Here is a 22140-nt window from a genome sequence, read left to right as displayed (position 1 = left end):
AGCTTTCCTGGGAGGTTTTCAACCAATCTTTGCTGGATTATCCAGTAAGATGTTTTTATTCTTGAAAAGCATACATCTTTCTGCAAGCATTTTTTTTTTTTCCAAAAGTTAATATGAGGTCATGGTAAGGATCATTGCACTTTCTGTAACAGTTCAGCTTTGAGTTTTTTGAAATCAATTCATTAATTGAGATTTCAAATAGTAGAGAGTGAACTTTTTAGTAAGAATAAAATATAAGTTAAATAGGTGTCTAGCCCTTCAGTTAAAAAAAATTTTTTTTTAATGTATGTTTATTTTTGAGAGACAGAGCGTGAGCAGGGGAGGGGTAGAGACAGAGAGAGGGAGACACAGAATCCAAAGCAGGCTCCAGGCTCTGAGCCTGACATGTGGCTCGAACCCACGAACCGTGAGATCATGACCTGAGCTGAAGTCGGACACTTAACCGACTGAGCCACTCAGGTGCCCTTTTTAAAAAAGATTTTTATTTTTTTTTTTTAGTGTTTTAGCCCTTCAGTTTTTTGAAGCCTGGGTAAGCCACTAGATTATAGGTTTCTTGGGGATAGAGAACTTGCTTTAAAAAAAACAACAAACTTAGGTGACAGTACATGTATGTGGCTCAATATTCATAAGGTACAAAACAGTTGTATAGTGAAAAGTTGCTTCCCGATTCTGGTTTTGAGCCCTCCCAGTGCCTTTCGCCTTGAGACAATAGGCATTTTACCATTTTGTGTATAATTCCTCATCGCACCCTCCCCCTCATGAAAATGTGCTATACATTATTCTGAACGTTTCTTTTATCACTTAAAAATATATAGTAGAGTATTCCAAGAACTTTCTCTACCCCCCGCCAAAGCTATATAGTGTTCTTTTGTATGGAGGAACCATAATTCCTTGAACAGAAGGATCTTGTCTTATTCTCGTATCTGTCCCTGCTCTGTAAACAACATTTGTTCATATTGGTTTAACTGAACATTCGTTCATGTTGGTTGAACTGAATTGAAAATTTGACCATACAGAATATTTTAGGAATGAGTTATTTTTGGTGGTGGTGTATTCCAGCTCGCTCAGAGGATTTTCCCTTCTCTAAAAACCAAGATGTTTAAGATTTCGTTATTTTGGAAATAAATCCTTGCAAAGTGTATTATATAACTATATAATTTATTTCTTTTTCATAGGATAATAGTAGACACTTCGTTAATGGTTTTAACACAGTTGTCAACATCAATTATACTTTATGACTAAAAGGATGGTGTTTCAGGAACATTTACTGGTGTGGCCTTACTATATGGCTCCATTTTGACATCTGTATGCATTTTAATACCTTACCTGCTTTTTAGATTTTTTTTCTCTTGGTCTCTCTGGTTCCTGATGTGGCTGCCTCTAACATAATATTCCCCTTTCCCCTGGTACTCGGTCCTTACTGCTTCCTAGTTCCTTTTTCCTAATTTGCCTTTTAAATTTTCAGTGGGCAAGTAGCCAGGTAACCAGGATAGAAATGTATTTCTAAAATAAAAATAAATAGTTTCTGAGAGAAGGCCTGGTGGAGTTTCCCTGCCTGCTGATGAAAGTACATGAACATCTTGGTATTTTGGGTACTTGGAAGACCTTTTGCTTCCTAGTTACCATGTTCTAGAACAGCTCTGTCCAATAGAACTTTCTGTGACAATGGAAATGTTTTTTATCTGTTCTGTCCACTAGCCTCATGTGGTTCTTGAGCCCTTGAAATGTGGCTAGTGTGACTGAGGAATTAAAAATTCAATGTTAACTAGTTGAATTAAATTCAAATAGTGACTAGAGCTTACTGTGTTGGATGCATGATTTTATTTATTTATTTATTAAAATATTTTTTAAGGTTTATTTATTTCTGAGACAGAGATGGAGCATGAGTGGGGGAGGGGCAGAGAGAGAGGGAGACACAGAATCCAAAGCAGGCTCCAGGCTCCGAGCTGTCAGCACAGAGCCTGATGCTGGGCTCGAACTCACAGACCGTGAGATCATGACCTGAGTTGAGGTCGGTCACTCAACCGACTGAGCCACCCAGGTGCCCCTGGATGCATGATTTTAGACTCTGGATAATTCTATACAGCAAGCTTGATTGTAGTGGAGCTTGGATTGGGATGCTATTTTACTGTGCTTAGCAGAACACATTTATAGTATTGGAAGGGAGGCAGTTTGGAAAGTTGGTGTTCAGTTTAGCTTAAAGTAAATGGATTGGAACTGCTTTTTCATACCAGTATTATGTTTATTGCAAACTAATATTCTAAAGCCATTGGTGCAGGCATGTATTTATGGTTTGTAGCTATCACAAAACTTTTGAGCCCTTTTGGTTACTAGGGCAAAATTAGTAGCGCTCTAACTTTATTTATAGGACTTAGTTAGACAGTTGCCTGAGTGCCAGAAACTCCTACAAATAACTTTGACCTTCCTTAATAAAAAGTCAAGGGATAAAATGTTCCATAGTAGAAGATCTCAGTTGTATGTGGTATATATAAAATACTGCTTTTTAATAGAGAAATTGAAAACAAATAAGAAACCGAAGGAATAAATAAATGATAGATTTTGATATCTACTAGGAGGAAAATAAAACGAGCACAGTAGTAGAGAGCAGGGGCTTGGGCGAAGGATCTCCAACTGGAGAGAGTGGTCTGGAGAGTTTTTTTATTTGAGGAGGTGTTTTTAAGTTGAGGTCTGAAAGATCAGAAGGAGCCAGCCTTGCAGAGGATAAAGCAGGATGAGGAGGGGTTTCAAGAAGAAAATTTTCTTCGGTGGGGGGGGGGGGGGGGAGGAGGGAGGGAAGCTGAGGAGAGGGGTGGACTAGATCAGGAATTGGCGTGAGGCCAGTGCATTTAGAGCCTAGTGATTGAAGGCCAGGTAATGATGTGCACTGAGGTTGGAGAGGCAGGCACTTAGCAGGTCATCTAGGACCTTAAAGGCCAGTCTAAGGACTTCAGATAGAGGACATTGTTAAGTGTAAGGCGAAGCTGTAGAATCATGGGAGTGATAGGATCTGATTTGTGTTTCAAAAACTCCCTCAGGCTGCTCTGTGATGAATGTTTTGAAGGGGAGCCACAGTGGAAGTGGAGGAACCGACAGTGGCTTGGCTTAAGGTGGTGGCAGAGGAGACAGGGAAGTCAGACACACAGAACTTGCTGATGGGTTTGATGTGAGCGGCGTGGGATAAGGGAAGGGACGCTGCCTTTCCTAATTGCCAGGTGGTCCCACGTATCGAGGTAGGGGAACACCAAGTGTATACTGGGTTTCCAGGGGGTGGTGGTGGCAGAGAATTAAGAGCCCGTAATGTGGGACTCGTCTGTGAGATGGCTGAAAGTCCCACTGGAGCGTGAGAAGAGGTCTAGGCTGGGTTATAACTTGGTAGTTATTAGCATGTTGATGGTATTTGAAGCAATGGGAATGGATGAGACAATTCAGATAAAAGAGCGTGACCCAGGATTGAGCTGCAAGGAACACTTTCTTTCTAGAGATCTGTTGAGGGAGAAGCCAGAAAAAGTCACTGAGAAGAAGTAATCAGTGATGTAGGGGGGTGATGGTGGGGGAACAGTCCCCGGGCTATAGTATCTCAGAAGCTTAGAAAAAGAGAATGTCTGAGAAAGTTGGCAACTGGGTTGAATCCTGCGAAGAGATCAGATAAGTCGAGGACCACAAAATGCCCTTTGAATTAAGTAATATGGAAGTCGTTGACATTGACCATTTCAATGGAGTTCAGTGGAGTGAAGGGCTTGGAAACCTTATTTTGAGTAGATTGAAGAAGAAATGAAGGGTGAAGTGGAGACAGGTGTTGTCAGCTTTTTGGGGAAGCATTACTGTGAAGTGGTGAGCAGGGTGGTAGGGAGGTAAGGGGTCAAAGGAGAAGTTTTTAAAAACCATGGTTCATTTTGTCATTTGCCTACTATAGGCCATTGGCGTTTTTTAAAGTTCTTTTGCTCTTACAGATTGCTGTAATGAACTTCCTTCTACAGTTGTGCGGCTTTTCTAAGCTAGGCTCCTTGGAGGTTGGAACTGCTGAGCCCGAGACCACGTGTGCTTCAGATTTTAATAGATCCTGCCAAACTGCCCCCCAGAGCGATGGCAGCAGTATGTGCTTTCCCCATCAGTGCGTGAAAGCGGAGGGAGGTTTTTCTGAGGGTGGGCGTGTGTTTATTTGCTGGCACGATAGTGATGAGTAAAGAGGTGATGAGGATGCAAGAGGCAGGGTGATCAGCAGAGCAGCACAGTCCTTACAGGGGTGCCCGGGGAGGGGCGTGAGCACAAGCGGTGAAATGGGCCGTGACGCCAGGAATGCTTCCTCCGTTGTAGCAGAGCCTAAGGAAGAGGAGATTCCTGCGTTTCTAGGTAGGATTGTAGATTTGGTGGACAGAAGACGCTGTCTGAATGCTTCTCTTATTTGTTTGTTTGTTGGCTTGTTTATTTATTCATTCATTCATTCCTTCCAAAGATTTTATTTTTATTTATTTTTTATCCATTCTTTTTTTTCAATTTTATTTTTTATTTTTTAAAATTTACATCCACATTAGTTAGCACATAGTGCAACAACGATTTCAGGAGTAGATTCCTTCGTGCCCCTTACCCATTTAGCCCATCCCCCCTCCCACAGCCCCTAAGATTTTATTTTTAAATAGTCTCTGCACCCAACGTGGGGCTCAGTCAGACTCCCCACCCGGAGGTCAAGAGTCACCGACTGGGCCAGCCAACTGAGCCAGCCAGGCGTCCCTGAATGCTCCTCTTTTAAAATGAAATATTTGGGTACAGCAACAGCTGAAAGTCAGATGGTGGGGAGAGAATTGAAGGAGGTTTGAGGAGAAGGCAAGAGTCATTTTGGAGAGTAGGAAGCTTACAAGGGCAGCTTTGGTGGGATTGCTTGGCGTGGATGAGTGCCCCGTTGAGCTTTGTGATCATGAACTTCTAGTGGAGTCGGCCAGCTTGGTTATGTGATCTGTTTCCAGCAGCATTCAGTTGTGTGGGCACAAGCGCAGAGAACGCAGATAACTGTTTCACCAGGATTGGAGATTGGAGTTTTGCCACGTGGCAGGGATGGAGAGGACACGGGATTGAGGGTGTTTGCAAGGGTGCGATGCTAATTAGGAACTATGGAATCACAGTTGGACAGAGGACGGAGTGGAAGACGTGGCTGGAGTAGGTAGATAATGAAAAAGTGGTTGGGATACGGGCTTCCCAAGAGGGCAGGAATTGTACTGGAGGGGTAACAGAGCGGGTTACATGGAAGTATGGGAGCTTATTTAAGAGTACGATTGAAACATAGTAAAGGAAGAACAGAGCTCTTAAGATAATGTAAAGATAACGCATCTTCCTCTTTTAGGGCCGGTTGCTCTGGGTTCCCTAAACACTGCAGGGGTAAGAGCGCTAATACATCACCAATTTGCCTGTAGCTGTACTGAGAGGGGAGCTTTGAGATGCACCCTTTTTCCCCCTCCACCCATGCATCTAGAGCTCACTTTAGACTTCATAGAAGGTAACCGCAGTTCAGAAGAGGTTTCTGAAACCATGCTCTTGACGACATTGGTCGTGGGAATAGGAGTGGTACTTGACCGGCCCGAACCGCAGTCTCTGGGAACTCACAGTGTGTGTCCCCTGAATTCCAAACCTCACCTGTATCATTGATTGCTGGCAGTCTTGGTAATGGGCAGAGGTGGCCTGCAGGGTTATATCCAGGGTAAAATTTCCGTTGATTTTGGCAGTCTTGATTGATTTTATCAGTGAGTAAGTATAGCGCAGTGGAAACTGTCTTGGAGCCCTACAAACCTGTGTTCAGCTTTTGGCTCCTTTGAGCCCCAAGTTCCTTTTACATGTGAAAAAAAATAAAGCAGGGCCTCCCTTACAGAGACACTGTGAAGATGCATTGAGAAAACGCATGCATGGTTCAGGCACGTGGAATGTTCTTTGTACATAACAGCTGCTGGTGGTGTCCTGTCGAAGCCATCAAGCAGGGGTGTGATACTCCCTCCCGGGTTTGTCTTGCAGGGGGTTGAGTCCCCTGACCAGAATGCAGCCACGTCTCCGCCTTTCTTCCTTGAGTCTCTGGCGCTTTGTGAGGACAGTGCTTTATCTGGACCAGCTTTTCAGACTTGAATGTGCCTGCAAACCACCTGGGGCCTTTGTTGTGATGTTGATTTTGATTCTGTAGGTCTAGGGCGGGGCCTGAGAGTTTTCCTACTTAAGTAGCTCCCCGCTGATGCTCAGGCTGCTGATACTAGTCTATGGGTCATATTTTGAGTAGCAAAATTCTGTTAGAGAACTGCCCTGTGGGAATCCTTGCTATTTTAAGCTGAGAGGAAGCAAGGTTAAAAGAGCCCTATTCTTTGAACTTTTTTTTTTTCAACTCAAATTCAGTTGGCCCTCATACGGCCCGTGTCTATAGCTCAGTGTTGTGGTGAGTCTGTGTTGTCTCTACCCGTCCCGAAGGCGAAAGGAATATAAATTATGTACAGAGGGTTGTCTTGGATTTCTTCTGGAAAAATCTTCAGTGCCTGATCTCCCAGGTATATTTTTACGAAATTTTGTTGGCTCCTCAGATGGACACGCTTCCCCCAGCAGCCTTTTATACCCACAGAGAACCTGCATAAAACATGCAGTCTCTTGAATTGTTAGACTTTGTGGCAGAGAATACGGAATGTGGCTCCAAACCCTTTCTGAGCGTCTGGCCCACCAGACTCTTCACATTACAAAATCCAGCACTTTCAGAAGTAGGAATTCGAGATGCATTATAGGGCTAGAATTACTGGCAGCACCCATATTGCTGTCCCCGATAATCTGATTTTTTCTTTCTCAGAAGCAGGCTTGCCAGACTTCCTCTGTGGGCCCTCCCTCGGACATTTCCTTCTCTGATGCTCTGATTCACATGTTCTCTCCTCGGAGCTGATACTCAGCCGCTGAGTTTCAGAGTACAGTCACACAGCCTGATGAAATGTTCTAACAGAATGAAGTATGTGTGCATCCTGATCGTATGTACGAGAGAAGACCGTGATCCTTTTCAGAGTGTCTTCATGGTGTGGAATTGTTAACACCTTTGTGTCTCTTCACCGGCTATAAATCATAGGTTTCCTTATTTGACTTTGACGATTGGGGAGATTTTTTTCCCCCTCTAATGTCTTTGTTTTCTTTCCTTCCCCCCCCCCCTTTTTTTTAAGGTAGGAAAATGCGGACATGCAGGAGCATGAATAAAGAAGGTTCGCTTAGCTTGCCTGTGAATTTTTGGAGTTTTTTTGGTGTCTGTGACGAAAACACAGAAGAGTTTGATTTCCGACCAGACTGTTTACCCAGTTTTAAAAATCATGATCAGAAAAGGAGAAAAGGGAGAGAATCGTTCATAGGAATTTACAAACTCTCCCTGTGGTTCCAAAGTTTATAATGGATCCACTTAGGAGTGTTTTGGAGGTCGTTTTCGGGTTTTTGTGACATATCTGAACTTTTCTTATTTTGTGTCGGAGCTCTTTTCTCTACGCATTTTTCTTCTACTTGGCTCCAGGAGAGTAGGAATATCTTTATCCCATCCCAAACTTGACCAAAAGATAACACCATAAAGGGACAATACGCGAAATTCTATCGTATTTGTTTTTTTGATACTTGGTTGAGAATGAACGAGTCCGTTTTGTGTGTTCGAAGAGTTTGAAAAGACTGCAGTCGCTTAACAGTGTGATTTTAATGCAGATATTAAGAATGGAGTATAGAGAGGCCTGGTAACTTAAGATTTCCGGCATAGACTATGAAACTAGAGAGGAAAGTTGCATTTAAAAATTGATTATAGATGTAACAGTTTATAGGAAGTCAAGATTTATTTTCCCACTGAAAAAAAAAAGGCTGTCTCATGTTTAGATTTGGAAGTTCTTAGTCTTCTTTTGTACTGGAAATGAGGTAATCCTGCCTTCAGAGGAAGCAGAGAGGTTCTGCAGAAAGCAAAAGAAAAGGTGTGGGTGAGGCTGAGAATACTGGCCCCACCTCCAAGTTTAAATGAGCTGGGAGTTGAAGGTGGGAGGAGAGAAAAGGTATTTCTTATAAGCTCTCTGGCAGAAGGCAGGTAGTTGGTGGTGGAAGAAAAGGAAAAGTGACTTGTCTCCTACCCTAAGAGAACAAAGAATTCCACTGGAGCGGGCCCTAATACGGAAGCACTACAGCAGGAAAGATTAGGCGGGGAGAGCCAGCGGACCTGTACCTGCGCAGGGCCTGCCTTGAGGGTGAGGCTTGCAGACCTTACTTGGAGATTTTACAAGCAGGCGAGAGCCGTTTCAACATGTCTGAGGGAAACAGAACCCTGAGGCAGCTGCAAGGGGGTAGGCCTCTTGTTTTGGGTTTTTTTGTTTGTTTGTTTGTTTGGTTTGTCTCATTTTGTTTTTCCTTTAATTAAAGGAGTGAAATATTCCTCAAAACACAGAATGTATAGTGGACCTACTGTGTGCTAGGTACTATGCAAAAGATTCCATGGCCCGAAATAGATGGACTCTACCCTGAGAGGCGTGGCTACAGGAGTCAAGATTGGTAGGTACGGGAATGCAGTGGTAACTTAATGCAGAAATGGCAAGAGCCTCGTTACAAAGGCCAGGCTCGCAGCGGAGGGAGGGATCATGCATAGCCAGGGAGGGCTTTTGGATGTGAACCTGCAGAAATGGGTAGGAAGTAAGGAAAGAGAGTGGGCATTGATAGATGAAGGAGTCGGCTATTTTCTGAGTAAGAACCAGCAGGACAGATGATTTGGTGATACCTGTTGTTCACTGTGGAACCTAATCGATCAAACTATGCCTGGCGAATTAGAGGAAATTTCTAAACGTTTGCGCTGCACTAAATTAGGAAACGTGTCACCAGGAACTTGACAGCTTACACATTTCTGTCACTGGAGCTAATGACAATGACTCCACAAGGAATACTCCTACACACCGCTTTTGGTTGAGGAAACAAGGGCCTCATTGGGTTGAGTGATTTTCCCCAGGCCATGATGATAATCCTTGCAGACCCAGCTTCCAAACCCGTGCTCTGTCCCCTGCTCTGTCCCCATGTCTAGTAAAGAATCTGCAACATGGTAGGCACTTAGAATCCATGTGACCCTTGTCCTTTCTCCCTTCAGAAGGGAGGCTGTGTTGATCTGAACTAGGGCAAGTGGTAAAAAAGATAAAAGCCCACTTGAGTTTTATATGGAAGTTTTCTTCTGTTTTAAATTCGGAATTATCCAGGAGAGTGTTGCAAGGCCAGCCTTTCGGGGGAATATAGGCTCTGAGCCGGTTCTGTGTTTATGCTTGGCTTCTGAGGGGGCTCCGGAAGAAATGGACAGGGGAGAAACTTGACTCAATTCCCCTTGATCTTCTTGGAGGGCAGAGTTTTTTGGTTGCTTCATTCATGTTTAAAGAACCCATCTTAAACTAGTTTACGTCCAGCATTAGAAACTGGTGCTGGTGGTTTATTGCTAGCCCCGCCCATCCCTGCCTTTTGCAATAATCCCTGCGAGTGATGATTGTGTTTCTAGAAGTAGAATGGCAGAGAGAGATTCCCTGAAGGCAAATAGAGAGAGAGAGAGCTGTACTCTCCAGTTCAGACACACGGGGCTGGGAACTCCCAGAGAGAGGGGGAGAGGGAGGGAGAGAGGGAGGAGAGAGCACAACAGAACAGTCAGCTGGAGAGGAGGGAGGAGGGGGGAGGAGACCGGTCGTTTCAGATTTTTAAGCTCAAGTGATTGGGGGGGGGGGTTTCTCCCCACCCTGAGCCCTTGCCCCCCGCCCCGAGTCTGGCACCTCCTTTCCTCCAGTTCACTGAAGTGCCCTTTTGCAGTCCAGGATCAACTGACCGCTGAGTTTGAGCAGCCCGGTCTGACATGATGTACCTCTGGGTGAGTACAGAGTGCTGTGGGTGAGGGCTTGCACTTGAACATATAAGGAGTGGAAAGCTGCGAGATTGTGCTCTAGCACGAATGGCCTTCCCCTCCGAGCACAGACTGCCACATCCCCTTCTACTCCCAGGTGTTAGGTTCTTGAAGCCTCGCCGCCGTGATGGTGACACTGGTTGTTTTTTTTTTTTTTTTTTTTTTTTTAAAGTGTTGTTTACCTTGTTAGACTTAGGCGCAGGGGTGAGCTCCCAGTGCGGCGTCATCCCTTGGGCTTGGCAGGTCTGGAGAAGGCAGATGGGGGCGGGCAAGATGAGCCGGGCCGCCTGGGAGCTGCAGTCGTCCTCGCGGGCCAGGACCCACCTGGGTTTTGCTTTGGGGGCACTGCGTTCGCTAACCAACCCATCTCTCTAGCTATCGAGAGCCAATAGGTGGCGTGGTTCTTGATGAGGAATAAGCTTTTAAAAGTTTTAAATAATTTTTATTGTCCTCCACAATCGTCTGATGAAGTAGGTCACTGTTGTTATGAAAATTTTATGAGGGAAGTAATTAAGTCACAAAGTGACTTGCCCATGGTCCGACACCAAGTCTGTAGCAGCTAGAATAGTAATTAATAACCAGACATTAGAAAGCATTTTACATTTGCCAAGAGCTTAATACCTTCACATTATTTGAATTTATTGTTCACTGCGGCGTTGTAACTTGGGATGGAGAGAAATCTACTGGGATTGGAGGGGTTTTTAAGTTGTGAAATGTGATAACTTTTAGGGGGATGACAGGGACAACGATACGAGAAAAAAAAACAACCCATGCTACTTGTAGTTGCGAAAATAAGAGCATCTATAGCCGCTTGCAAAGATGGCGGCACCCTCTCTTGAGCAGACAGCTGTTGTGTGTTGCTAAGGGAGCCTCCTGGATGTGATGCCCTTGGCCACGAGCCAGCTTTTGAAAGTTTCACTTTGCCCTTTGCCCTTCAGCCTAGATATCTGGAATTGCAGAAACCTACTTGGCTCAGACAGACTAAATTTATAAATATCAGAAGGCAGAATTTTAACTAGGTTTATGGAGACGGAGCTTGGCCACAGAGGGCGTGTGTGTGTGTGTGTGTGTGTGTGTGTGTGTGTGTGTGTGTGTGTTAGAGGGACTTCTTTTCCTCCTTCTCCCTTCGTATTCGAATATGACCTTGAAATGTAATTTCCTCCCCTTATTGATTTATTTTTCTAGCGCTTGTAAGAAGTCAAAGAGCTCTGACACACTTTCCATCCTTTAAGTAGTTTTTAGCTCCCTGTGAGCTAGGCATCTGTGTCAAGGGTCCCTGCAGCCTTCTCGGTGGGACTGATCAGCTATCTGTTGACGAGAGGATGGGTTATTCTGTCTTGATGCGTTTGGAAGAGGAGTTATGAAAGGAAGCAAATTGCATTCATCTCATTTCTGCTCATTTATGTTTGACGAGAGCAGACAATGACGGTCTCCTCAGTTGCTTTCTTTGTGCTGCCAGTTATTTGTAAATTTCTCTCAGCCCCCTGTACTTTTCAGCCTTAGAATAGAGCTTCCGAACCAGAGTACCATATGTTGGATTGAGATACACACACGCCAAGATACCTGTTCCCCTCCGCCCTTGGAGCAGCCACGTGGGGCTAGGATTCCCCTGGTCACTTGGACACATGCATTCTCGTTTGCCACTTTGTGCCACAAAACCACTACAACTGTCTGTGTGTGCCGTGACATCTGAAAGTTTGCGCAGCACTGTCCGGAGGGTGAAATGTGTGTCAGCTCTGTTATTATCTGCATCATCTATCCCAGTGCCCCACACATTTGTTGAACTCCATGAAAATGTCCAGAGGGAGCCATAGCTACGTAACACCCAGATATAGAGAGGGGCATCTAGGTGGTCAAGCATCAAGCGGGGAGGCATTGAGGAGGTCCTGTGGGGAAAATTTATTGGACAGGGAATAGGAGAGCAGAGTTTTGTCTAGGCCAGTGCCCAGCCGTGCAACGTTGGGCAGTCATGTAACTGACGTGAGCGTCAGTTTTTACATCCACGAGATAATAGAACCTCCTGTAATGCTCGGAGTCTGTGAAGTGAGTTTGTGTAGCAGTATATGTGCCAGAAGGACACCCAGGGGTGCAAGAACGCTTGGGTCCTGGTAAACTGAGAAATCTGTGAAAAGTAGTCACCTCTGTTGCCTGCTTGGTTCGATACCAGTCGTGAGTTACAGGTGCTATTTCTCGGGATTCTGGAAAAATTCCTGAACCGTGTTCACTTGTCAATACCTCTGAGTGGCATGGACATTCTTAGAACCTGTAGAGCTGAAGAATAAAAGAGCTCATCCAAGCATTTGGGTTTGTGTAGTGAGACGCGGCTCCTCGTTTGCTTCTGTGTGTCTAGAACTCTGAGGTAGAATGCCGTCCTGTGCTCTCTGTACGTGTCTCTTGGCCAGATCTTCCCCCCACTTAACTGTTGAGTCACCTGCTTTTTAGAGAATTTGGTAGCCTCAGTGGACAACATGGTATGGCACCAAAATATGCATCTTAGAGACTCTACCGGGTTTAAATCCCACCTCTGCCATTTCTGGTCGCGTGGCCGTAAACAAATTACTTAACGTCTCTGAACCTCGGTGTCTTCATTTGTCCCGTGGGGAAAATAATACCTCTCATGCGGGATTAATGTCAGAATTTGAGATCATCTAAGAAGTGTGCTTAACGTGGTGTGTGGCACACAGTAGATGTTCAGTAAGTAACTTTTTGCTTTGCACATTTGCGTGGACGGGACCACTCACCACCCCAGAGCATTTCCCCCAGCATGTTAAGAACGCCTTTGAATTTGTGTAGGGAAAATGATGGTAAACACAAACTAGTTTCATGTGAAGAGTCTCCCCTTCATCAGTATTTTAAGTACTTGTGACTAGAGAACCCTCATTAAAGTTGCCTCCTGATGGAGAACATCCCGTTGTTTTTTCTTAACTTTTTTTTTCAGGTACGATCCTGTTAAGCTTTCCTTATGAGGACGACCCTTTATTCTGGGTCTCCTCTTCTTGGCCTAACACAGGAGGGAGGGTGGGGCGAAGGGGGAGGGGAGGGAAGAAGGGAGACACATAATTCCTGTAGTGAGGGAACTTACTTGTTTGATGAGCATACAATTTATATGCCGTAAACAAAACTATAGACCATTTACTTAAATTCCCAGAAATTAGGATGTGTTCTCCTGATCTGAGCTGATCTTAGCTGGACTGGTCCCAGGCTCTCTCACCCATATTCTTCTTTTTTTAAATGTTTTATTTATTTTGGGGGCACCTGGGTGGCTCAGTCGGTTGAGCGTCTGACTTCGGCTCAGGTCATGATCTCTCCGGGTTTGTGAGTTCGAGCCCTGCATCGGGCTCTGTGCTGATGGCTCAGAGCCCGGAGCCTGCTTCAGATTCTGTGTCTCCTCCTCTCTCTGCCGCTGCCCTGCTCATGCTCTGTCTCTCTCTGTCTCTCAATAATAGATAAACGTTAAGAAAAAAAAATTTTTTTAATGTTTTATTTATTTTTGAGAGAGAGAGAGCGAGCGAGCGAGCAAGCATGACAGTAAATGGCAGAGGTGGAAACTCAGTCCCATCTGTTTCCAACTCCGTGGCTGTCAGTTCTCTTTACGCTATCCTTTTTTGGGAGAAGCTGATGTGTTTGGTTCGTTTACTTTAACTGTTTATTGAGCGGTAACATACATGTTAGGCATCTACCTCGCTCAGTCCCCAGCACACCTGGGAGCTGGCCATTGTTCATTTCACAGCTGGGAGAGCAGAAGCATTAGAAACTTGCTGAAGCCACACAGCTGAGAGTCGGCAGAGGTGGCATTTATACTCCGGTCTGTCTGGCCTCGGAGCTTACTGCGCCGTGCTTCCCATCTTCTGTTTGTTCAGTGCCGTTCAGTTTATCACCACCACCGTCTAGCATGATCTGGGCTAGACTAGAGAAATGAAAATAAGTCCCCCTGAATTCTGTTTCCACGCCCATTAATTATTGGAGACAAGTTACTTACCTGCACATGCCTTGGTTTCCCAGGCTGTGAAAAGAAGGTGGTGGTTTGGGGAACCTTCATGGTGTCATCTCAGAAAAATGTACCCTCCATTTTAGAAGTAAAGTCTCAGTAACTGATGGCTTCATCCTAAAACATGGACATGACAGACTCAGTCAGAGGACAGAGTGTTTGGTCTCAATGAAGCCATCTGCCAGCGTCTGACCTTTCTAGCATTAGTTTTCTGGTCTTTGAAATGGGACTGGTAATACCAGACAGATTAGGAAGTAATCTTTGCTAAAGGTTTTTAGAAACTATTACGTGTGAAGCAAATATAAGGTAATAATAACCAGTTATCGTTCAGGTGACGGTCAGGCTAACATTTTAATGCTCACTTTTGGTCACAACTTTGCCATTCTGATTGGTCTCCACAGTGAAAAAACAAGACTGGATGGTAAATTGAGTTATCACAAAATGTAGAAACAGCTCAGTTCAGATAACACTGGAGGCCAGATCCTGTGACTATATCCTTAGCAGTGAAAAGCCATTAAAAGATTTTAAGTAGGATTGAGAGTAGGCTGAAGTGGAGTCGATAATTAGATTTGTTTTTGAAAAGAGAGAGATTAGAGGGGAGTAAGAGTGCAGAGAGAGAAATGGGGTGATGGTGTGTAATCGTGTAAGTGGCCGAGAGCAGTAATGGTGGCCCGTGCTGGGACACCCAGACCTAAGGAGAGATGTGCTGCAGGTGAAATTGGCAGGTGTCATGATTTGGGGAGGAAGAGGTCGGGGATCGTGAGTTTGATTTGGAATTAGTATTTTGGGGTTCCTTTGAGACGTTCAAGGGGAAATTCTGTTTAGATAGTTGGCCACCTAGGTCTGGAAATACAAGGGAAGAGAGAGGCTTAAGCCATCAACTTGGGAGGAATCTGCAGGCGGTGGTAGTTGAAGCTGTGTGCAGGTATGAGGATGGCTTAAGACGAGAATGGCCTAGAAAATGGGAGAAAATGTAGAAGCAAGAAGAGAAATTAATTCCTGGTAGGAGACGAACCAACCCTCGAAGCAGGGAACAAGGTTCGGAGAGGAGAGCAGAACCTTGTTCTGCGGGAGGAAAACCAGCACACTAGGAAATTAAGGGAAAAGAGTGGCAGGAAGAGAGAACTGAAATATGCTGACAGCATCTAGGAGCTGAAAGAAATCTTAAGCAGAGGAGGAAACAGGCAAGCAGAGTGGGTGAGGAGTAGAAAGGGTCACAGATTTTCTAAAAAGGGATAGATTGGTGAGAAAGTATGTATGTTTGGGAACCGCATGTAATTCCATGTGGCTTGTATGTGTGGAATGAGTGGAATAGTGGTGGGTGAAAATGTGAAATTGTAGAGACCAGATGATCTGAACAGTTTAAGACCTTTGTTGGTTTATGCCAGTAAAGAACCTTTGGTGGATTTTAAGCAGGATCAGATAGGATCAGATTTGTATATTAGAAAGGTAATTAGGGGCTTCTATTATTATTTTTTAAGCTTATTTATTTTGAAGGGGGGCGGAGAGTGTGTGTGTGTGCATGGGAGCAGAGCAGAGACAGAATCCCAAGCAGGCTTCATGTTGTCAGCACAGAGCCTGACGCGGGGCTCGAGCTTACGAACTGGGAGATCGTGACCTGAGCTGAAATCAAGAGTCGAATGCTTGAATAGAAGCCAAGAGGCTTCTGTTATTGTTGGAGAATTTATATTTATATTGTGGGTGAAATTGGCTTGATGCATATTTTAAATCTCAGCAAACTGTAAGAGGTTAAGCAAAAGATTATATTAATAATATGAGACTCTAGTAGTTAACACATTTATTGATGACAACTGTGTGCTGATGGCTTTCCCAGGGGTCAGGAAGGAGAATGAACAAGATAAAGTTCTTTCCCATAAAGAGTTTGTATTTTTTAACTGGGAAAATAAAACTGTAAACATGTGGGGCGCCTGGGTGGTTCAGTCAGTTGGGCATCCGACTTCGGCTCAGGTCACGATCTCACAATCAGTGAGTTCAAGCCCGGTGTCGGGCTCTGTGCTGACAGCTCAGAGCCTGGAGCCTGCTTTGGATTCTGTGTGTCTCTCTCTCTCTGCTGCTCCCCCCACTCGCACACTGTCTCTCTCTGTCTCTCAAAAATGAATAGACGTTACAAAAATTTTTTAAAACCCTGTAAACATGTAAGCAAATAGGACGTTGAATGTGTGAACTAGGGTGAAATAGACCAGTTTGGGGTATTCAAAGGACAGAAAGAGGGGGTGTGTGGTTGGAGTGCGGAGAACAAAGAGAAAAGAGAGTGTAGGAAGATAAGACTGAGAGGTAGGTGGGGCCAGATCATTCCCCAGGATAGAGATTTGGTTAAGTTGGGAAGGTAATGGGAGATTTTAAGCAGGAGGGTGGCTTCCTTTATGGAAAGTGATAAGGGAAGTCTGGAAGCTGTTTGCTGTTGGTGGAAGCAAGAGGTGATAGCTTAGACTCTGGAGGGCCTGTCTGGGTGGTGAGAAAGGGGAAATCTGGGTTCTTCAGCTTTTGGGTTGAAGAATTAGGATGGATGGGCTGTATCCTTACAACAGAACAGAGTCCACAGAAAAACAGTGTTTATGGTTTGGACTTGTTGAGTTTGAAATCTCTGTTAGACCATCCAAGTGGAGAAGTTCAGTGGCAATTTGATATGAGTCTGGAGCTCAGGGGAGAGGTGTGAGTTAGGGTGGTAAGGTTGTGATTCATCTCTGCATATTTAAAGCCTGGGAGAAAACATCACCAGAGAATCTGGCTGGTGCCGAAGCCCCAAGGCATTTCAGTAGAGATCTAAAGGGTACTAAGAACTGAGTAGGGTAGGAGGGAGACAGGGCAAGTATGTGATAGCCTAGACTCTGGAGAGGAAAGTGCTGGGTTTGGATAGTTTAAGACCAAATAATTTGTCGTGGGCCTGGCAGGATGTTGGTTATTGGTGAACTTGGTAAGGGCTCTTTCAGTTGGAATGATGTGGATAAAAAAGCCAGTGGGAATGGGCTGAGTTGTTAATTGGTAGGTGAGGCTGTTGAGACCGTGACTGTTTAGAGTGGGGCGAAGAATTGGGGCAGGGACTGGATGGGTACGTGGGTTCGAGGGAAGATTTTTTTAAAAGATAGGTGATATCCAGGCATGTTTTATGTCAGTAGAAAAGAGCCAGTAGAGGGGAGAAATTGAGGACGCTGAAAAGAAAAGCTAATTGCAGGACCAGAGTATGTTATACCCAGCACACAGAAGAGGGATTGGCCTTAGACAGGGCCAGAAGCAAGTTTTCCTTTTTAGTAGGAAGGGTGGCAGAGTGTGTGCGTTTAGAGCCGGGTAGGCTGGCAGCATTGTTTTCGGGCAGAAGAGGGAGTCCTAAGATTGTGCCTGCTTTCTTGATAGATAGAAGATGAACAAAGCTGAAAATGGCAGTGTAGGGAGTGGAGAAGTAGGGCAGATTTGTGGAGAGAGGGCACGGTGTGAAACAGTGGTCATCTCGTAAAATGGGAAGTGAGTGTACCAGCGAGGTATGATAGGCTTAAGATCTGTGGTCATAAACCTGATGTGAGTGCTGGCAGGTCAGTTGGGTGATTTTTATCCAGCAGTCTTCCGTTTAGATGCAAGAGAGGAGTAAGCAGGTGGTTGCATTTGATCAGGAGTTGAGATTTCATCAGATGAGTTAGACAGAGAGAAAAAGGGGCAAGGGAATTAAGACTTAAAAAAAGATTTTTTTTTAAATGTTTATTTATTTTTGAGAGAACGTGAGCAGGGGAGGGGCAGAGAGAGAAGGAGACACAGAATCCAAAGGAGGCTCCAGGCTCCGAGCTGTCAGCACAGAGCCCGACACAGGGCTCGAACCCGTGAACTGTGAGATCGTGACCTGAGCTGAAGTTAGACGCTTATCCGACGGAGCCATCCAGGCTCCCCAGGAATTAAGACTTTTGAAAAGGGCTGTGTATAGTGTTAGACCCTCGAATGTAAACTGGCTTAGGAGGGAAGTAAGAATGTGAGGAGGAGGAGGAGGAGAAGGAGGAGGAAGAGGAGAAGGAGGAGGAGGAGGAGGAGGAGGAGAAGGAGTAGAAAAGTAGTAGGTCTACTTGTAGATTTGAGGTCTCAAGGAGGTCAGAGTAATGCGGCGTGGGAGAGCTGCTGGAGTGAGCAGCCTTGAGAGGGTGAGGGTGGTGTCCTCCAAGTGTGCCCGACAGGTGCTGTTACTGGTGAAGACAGTGCCCGGATATGATGCCAGGTGGGTGCTGAGGTGAAGTGGTGAAAAAAAATAGCTGGTGCTAAAGACATTGAAACAGTGACACGGCTAGGAGGCCGGAGTGTCGAGTGAGTCACCTTAGGCAGGTGTTGAAGTTGTCAGGAAGGATAAGGCTGGTAAAGGAGAGAAGAGAGGGAGCCGTGTGCCAGGGCTTGAGGAGGTGATCTCTGTTTCAAAGGACCTGTGGTTAGGGTGGTGGAAGAGAAATGGTTTGGGAAGTACTGTTGGGAAACGAGGAGGATACCTGTAAGGTCCGAGGGTGTATGGTGATGGGGCTCAAGGAGGCTACTTGCCCCCACTGAGGTATGTAAGGGGTGGGAGAAAAGCTTTCGCCGCAGAAGAAGCAGTATTGTGAGGGGCAGTCAGGTTTCCTTTAGAGCAGAAAGGTGAACGGACCATCACAGAGAAGAGAGCCAGTATACAGGAGAGTCTACTGAGGATCGCTCTTGACTTCTAGGACTTGACTAGGTCGCTCTTGACTTCTAGGGCTTGACTAGGTCGCTCTTGACTTCTAGGGCTTGACTAGATCGCTCTTGACTTCTAGGGCTTGACTAGGTCGCTCTTGACTTCTAGGGCTTGACTAGATCGCTCTTGACTTTTAGGGTGGGCCGAGTGGGTGATAGGATCAGAGCAGCAGATGTGTGAAGCTCTCTGGAATGAGCCATCTGGAAGTCTTGACTTCTGATGGTGGTTGAGGCGAATGAGGGTGTGAGCCAGGATGGAATCGTTCTAGAAACCTCTTGGAAAAACAGGGTAATTAGTTGAACCTTTAAGCCAGCATAGTAGTTCTCCAAATTTATAGTGCATCAGACTGCACAGATCACTGAGCCCACCTCCAGAGGTTTTTTGCTTTTTTGTTTTTTTTAATTAATTAATTTTTTTGAGAAAGAGCACTCACATGAGCAGGGGAGGGGCAGAGAGAGAGGGAGGGAGAGAATCCCAAACAGGCCTTGCGCTGTTACTGCGGAGCCCAACTCAGGGCTCGATCTCACGAACCGTGAGATCATGACCTGAGCCAAAATCAAGAGTCAGACTCTTTACTGACTGAGCCACCCACGCGCCCTTAGAATTTTAGACGCATTATGTCTGGGGTTGGGAATTTACATTTCTAATAAATTCCCAGGTGATGCTGATGCTGCTGGTTCAGAAACTGTACTTTGAAAACCATTGGTCCAGAGAAACTATTGTGGCTCAGTAAGAAGCTGTTTAGAATTGTAGCTTGAGGTGAAGTGTGGCCTGGGTGATGGGCAGGGGTTTCCTTGGGACAGCCGTGTCAGGCATCTCGGACTTTGACAGTTTAAGCAGGGAGTGAGTGTATGGTAATTTCTCTAGAGGGATAGTAATTTCTAAATGATTCAGTTTATTATCAGCAGACATTTATTGAATATTTTATGTAGCAAAATGAGGATCCCAAAAGTTGTATTTTCTTTCTTAAGGATAATGAGGTTAAAGAGACACAGAAGCTAAGTAGATACATAACTGTAGGAAAGACGACAGTCCGTGGGTGGTATGGAAAGTCGTCAATAGGAGTTGAGGAAAAGGGGCAGTCACTGAAGATGGGATTGACTGGGGGAAGGTTTCTTAGGAAGTGTAATTTACATTAGATCCTAGCAGACTAACGGAGACAAGCCAGATGGAAAGCTGGCATAAGGAAAGGTGTGGTGTCCACAATGAACATGAAGCTTGATGACTACTCATGAGCCCCATTGTTTTCACCCAGGCCTAAGACACCGTGATGTCTTATCTATATTATTATAATAATTTTCTGACTGGCCTTCTGGCTTCTGTTCTCTCTCCCCAACCCTGTTCCTGAAGTCTGTCCTCAACACAGCCGTCAGCAGTCAGATCCCTTTAAATGTCACATTATATTGTTCCCATGCCCAAAACTCTCCACTAGCTTCCTATCTCACTCAGAGAAGTCAGATGCCCTTGGCTGGCCTACAAGGCCCTGTATGATTGGCTCCCCTGGCTAAGTCTTTGACTTTATGTTCTACACTCCTGGCCTGTCTTTGAACATATCAAGCACACCCTTGTCTCCGGGCCTTAGCACTTGCCTAAACCCCTGCTCTTTCTCCAGATAGCAGCAAGACTCCCTTGTTTGCATGAAGTTTCTACTCAGTTCCGTTATCAGGAGCACCCCATATAAATGGTAATTCCTACCTCTCTGCCTAGCATTTCGCCTCCATTTCCCATCTTTATTTTCCCCATAGCACCTACCACCGTCTCTTTGACTTGCTGTATGTTCGTTTATTTATTGTCTCTCTCCTCCATGAAGAATGCATACGGGAAGCTTGCAGTTGTATAAGGAAGCTGCCTGTTTTACTAGGTATGATTTATAAGACTCTTTGTTTTGATATGGCATTTGACCTTAAACAAGTGTCTTTTGTCATGTTTCAAACCAGAGTATGGAACTGCGTGTGTTGTTAAAAAACTTCCATATTAAGGGAATAAATTTGGAACCAGTTAAGCAAATAATGTGTTTTTGCAGGTTTTAAGTTGTTTGTTTGCAGGCCTCGAAAATCACTGTGGTCAGAGCACACCTGTGAGGGAGGGAGGGGGTGAGCCTGCGACTCCCAGACGCTTTCTCAGGTCCCTTCGTTTCCTTGCTCAATGAATGAAGCACATTTTAGGAGTTATAATCTTCCTTCACTAGCTCCTTTTTTTCTCCTCTTGGTTCTGGAAATGTGTGGCTTTTGAAACTCATGGTCTGGTTTCAAGCACTGCGTTGTTGTTTAGAATTCATGTCCTCCGCTGCTCCCCTTCACACGTGCTTTTTCAGACTCCCTCACTTTTATTAAATGAGATAACATATAGTCCTTGTAACGTGAGGCCATCAGAGAACAGGTAGTCTGCAATGCCGGTGGAAAGGTTAATTAGATAATCTCAGTATAATGAGCTGTGTATGCAGCAAAGTATCCGACTGAAATACTGGCTTTTGATTCCCCTTGAATCTGTAGAGTTCTGTACTCGTACCGTGTATGCACTCATTCGGTGTTTTACTTGCTTCTTTGCATCTAGATCATTAATTCAGACATTAAATAAATCAAAGCCTACCTTTCATTCTTTAAAATTACTGTCACTTCTCCTGAGTGCGAGATGAGCCCTTTACTCACTGACTGTTTTAGCCAGATGACCACATCCGTGACCATCAGAAATGAGTGATTGTAGCTTCATTGTGTGTTGCATCATATGCTGATTATGGTTCCATTCCTGGCTCAGCTGCTAACCTGCTGTGTGATCATAACAAATCACATGATCTTTATACCCCTTGTTGTCTCTGCTATAAAATGGGAATCCTATCACTTACCAGTCACATTGTTGAATGCTGTTTCTCAAAAGTGAATGGGCATCTGAATAAGAACATTCTTTTTTTTTTTTTTTTAAAGTTTCTTTATTTTGAAAGAGAGAGAAAGCGAGTGCACACAAGTGGGAGAGGGGCAGAGGGAGGTGGAGAGAATCCCAAGCAGGCTCCGCACTAGAACTCCTGAACTATGAGTTCATGTCCTGAGCCAAAGTCAGATACTTAACTGACTGAGCCACCTAGGAGGTGCCCCTAAATAAGACATCCTTAATGCTTTATTCTCTTTATTGCACTTGTAGTTGCCAGTTAGATAAAAAGCGATCTATTTTTTGCTGAGGTTGGACTGAAAATCTCACAAACATTACAATTTAAAAGCAGATGCCAGGGTGGGGGGCACACGTATAGGGAGAGCAGTGGCTCTTTTGTAGATGCTCCCCTCTGCTGTCGTTCATTTATTCTGGGTGTTTATCCTTTTGTTTTCTTGTTTAGTTTATTTAGTTTATTGAAAATAAGTTTCCTGGACTCACTAAAAGTCAAATCTTATTTCTGCATGTTGCTCAATACCATGTTCTCTGGCGCTGGGTGTCTACAGATCACATCCTATGCCAGAGACATTCTCAGGATTGTTAAAGACGGTTGGGGTTGGAAGGGAGAAGCGAAAAGAAATTCCCGTCTACCTCCTATGTATGAGGCCAGTCCTTTCACAACTATAATTTCATGTCCTATTACACCTTCTG

At 44.8% G+C, this 22140-nt stretch overlaps 1 protein-coding gene across 9 annotated transcripts in view; it reads left to right on the top strand.

Moving 5' to 3' along the window:
• The window catches only part of RBFOX2 (RNA binding fox-1 homolog 2), a 280295-nt gene that overhangs the window by 119043 nt on the left and 139112 nt on the right, over nt 1-22140 (top strand). Inside the window, exon 1 of one of the 9 annotated variants that reach the window (XM_042993161.1) lies at nt 9690-9847. The exons of the other annotated variants lie outside the window; for them this stretch is intronic. Coding sequence (XP_042849095.1) covers nt 9833-9847 — 15 coding nt within the window. The 5' untranslated portion in view covers nt 9690-9832. Of the gene's footprint in view, nt 1-9689; nt 9848-22140 lie in introns of those variants that run through there. 9 annotated transcript variants of the gene reach the window in all.

The sequence above is a fragment of the Panthera tigris genome, chromosome B4 (genome assembly GCF_018350195.1).
Source record: "Panthera tigris isolate Pti1 chromosome B4, P.tigris_Pti1_mat1.1, whole genome shotgun sequence".
In the NCBI taxonomy this organism is placed as follows: Eukaryota; Metazoa; Chordata; class Mammalia; order Carnivora; family Felidae; genus Panthera; species Panthera tigris.
The sequence above is the reverse complement of the archived record's forward strand: the minus strand, read 5'-3'. Positions and strand labels throughout refer to the sequence as shown.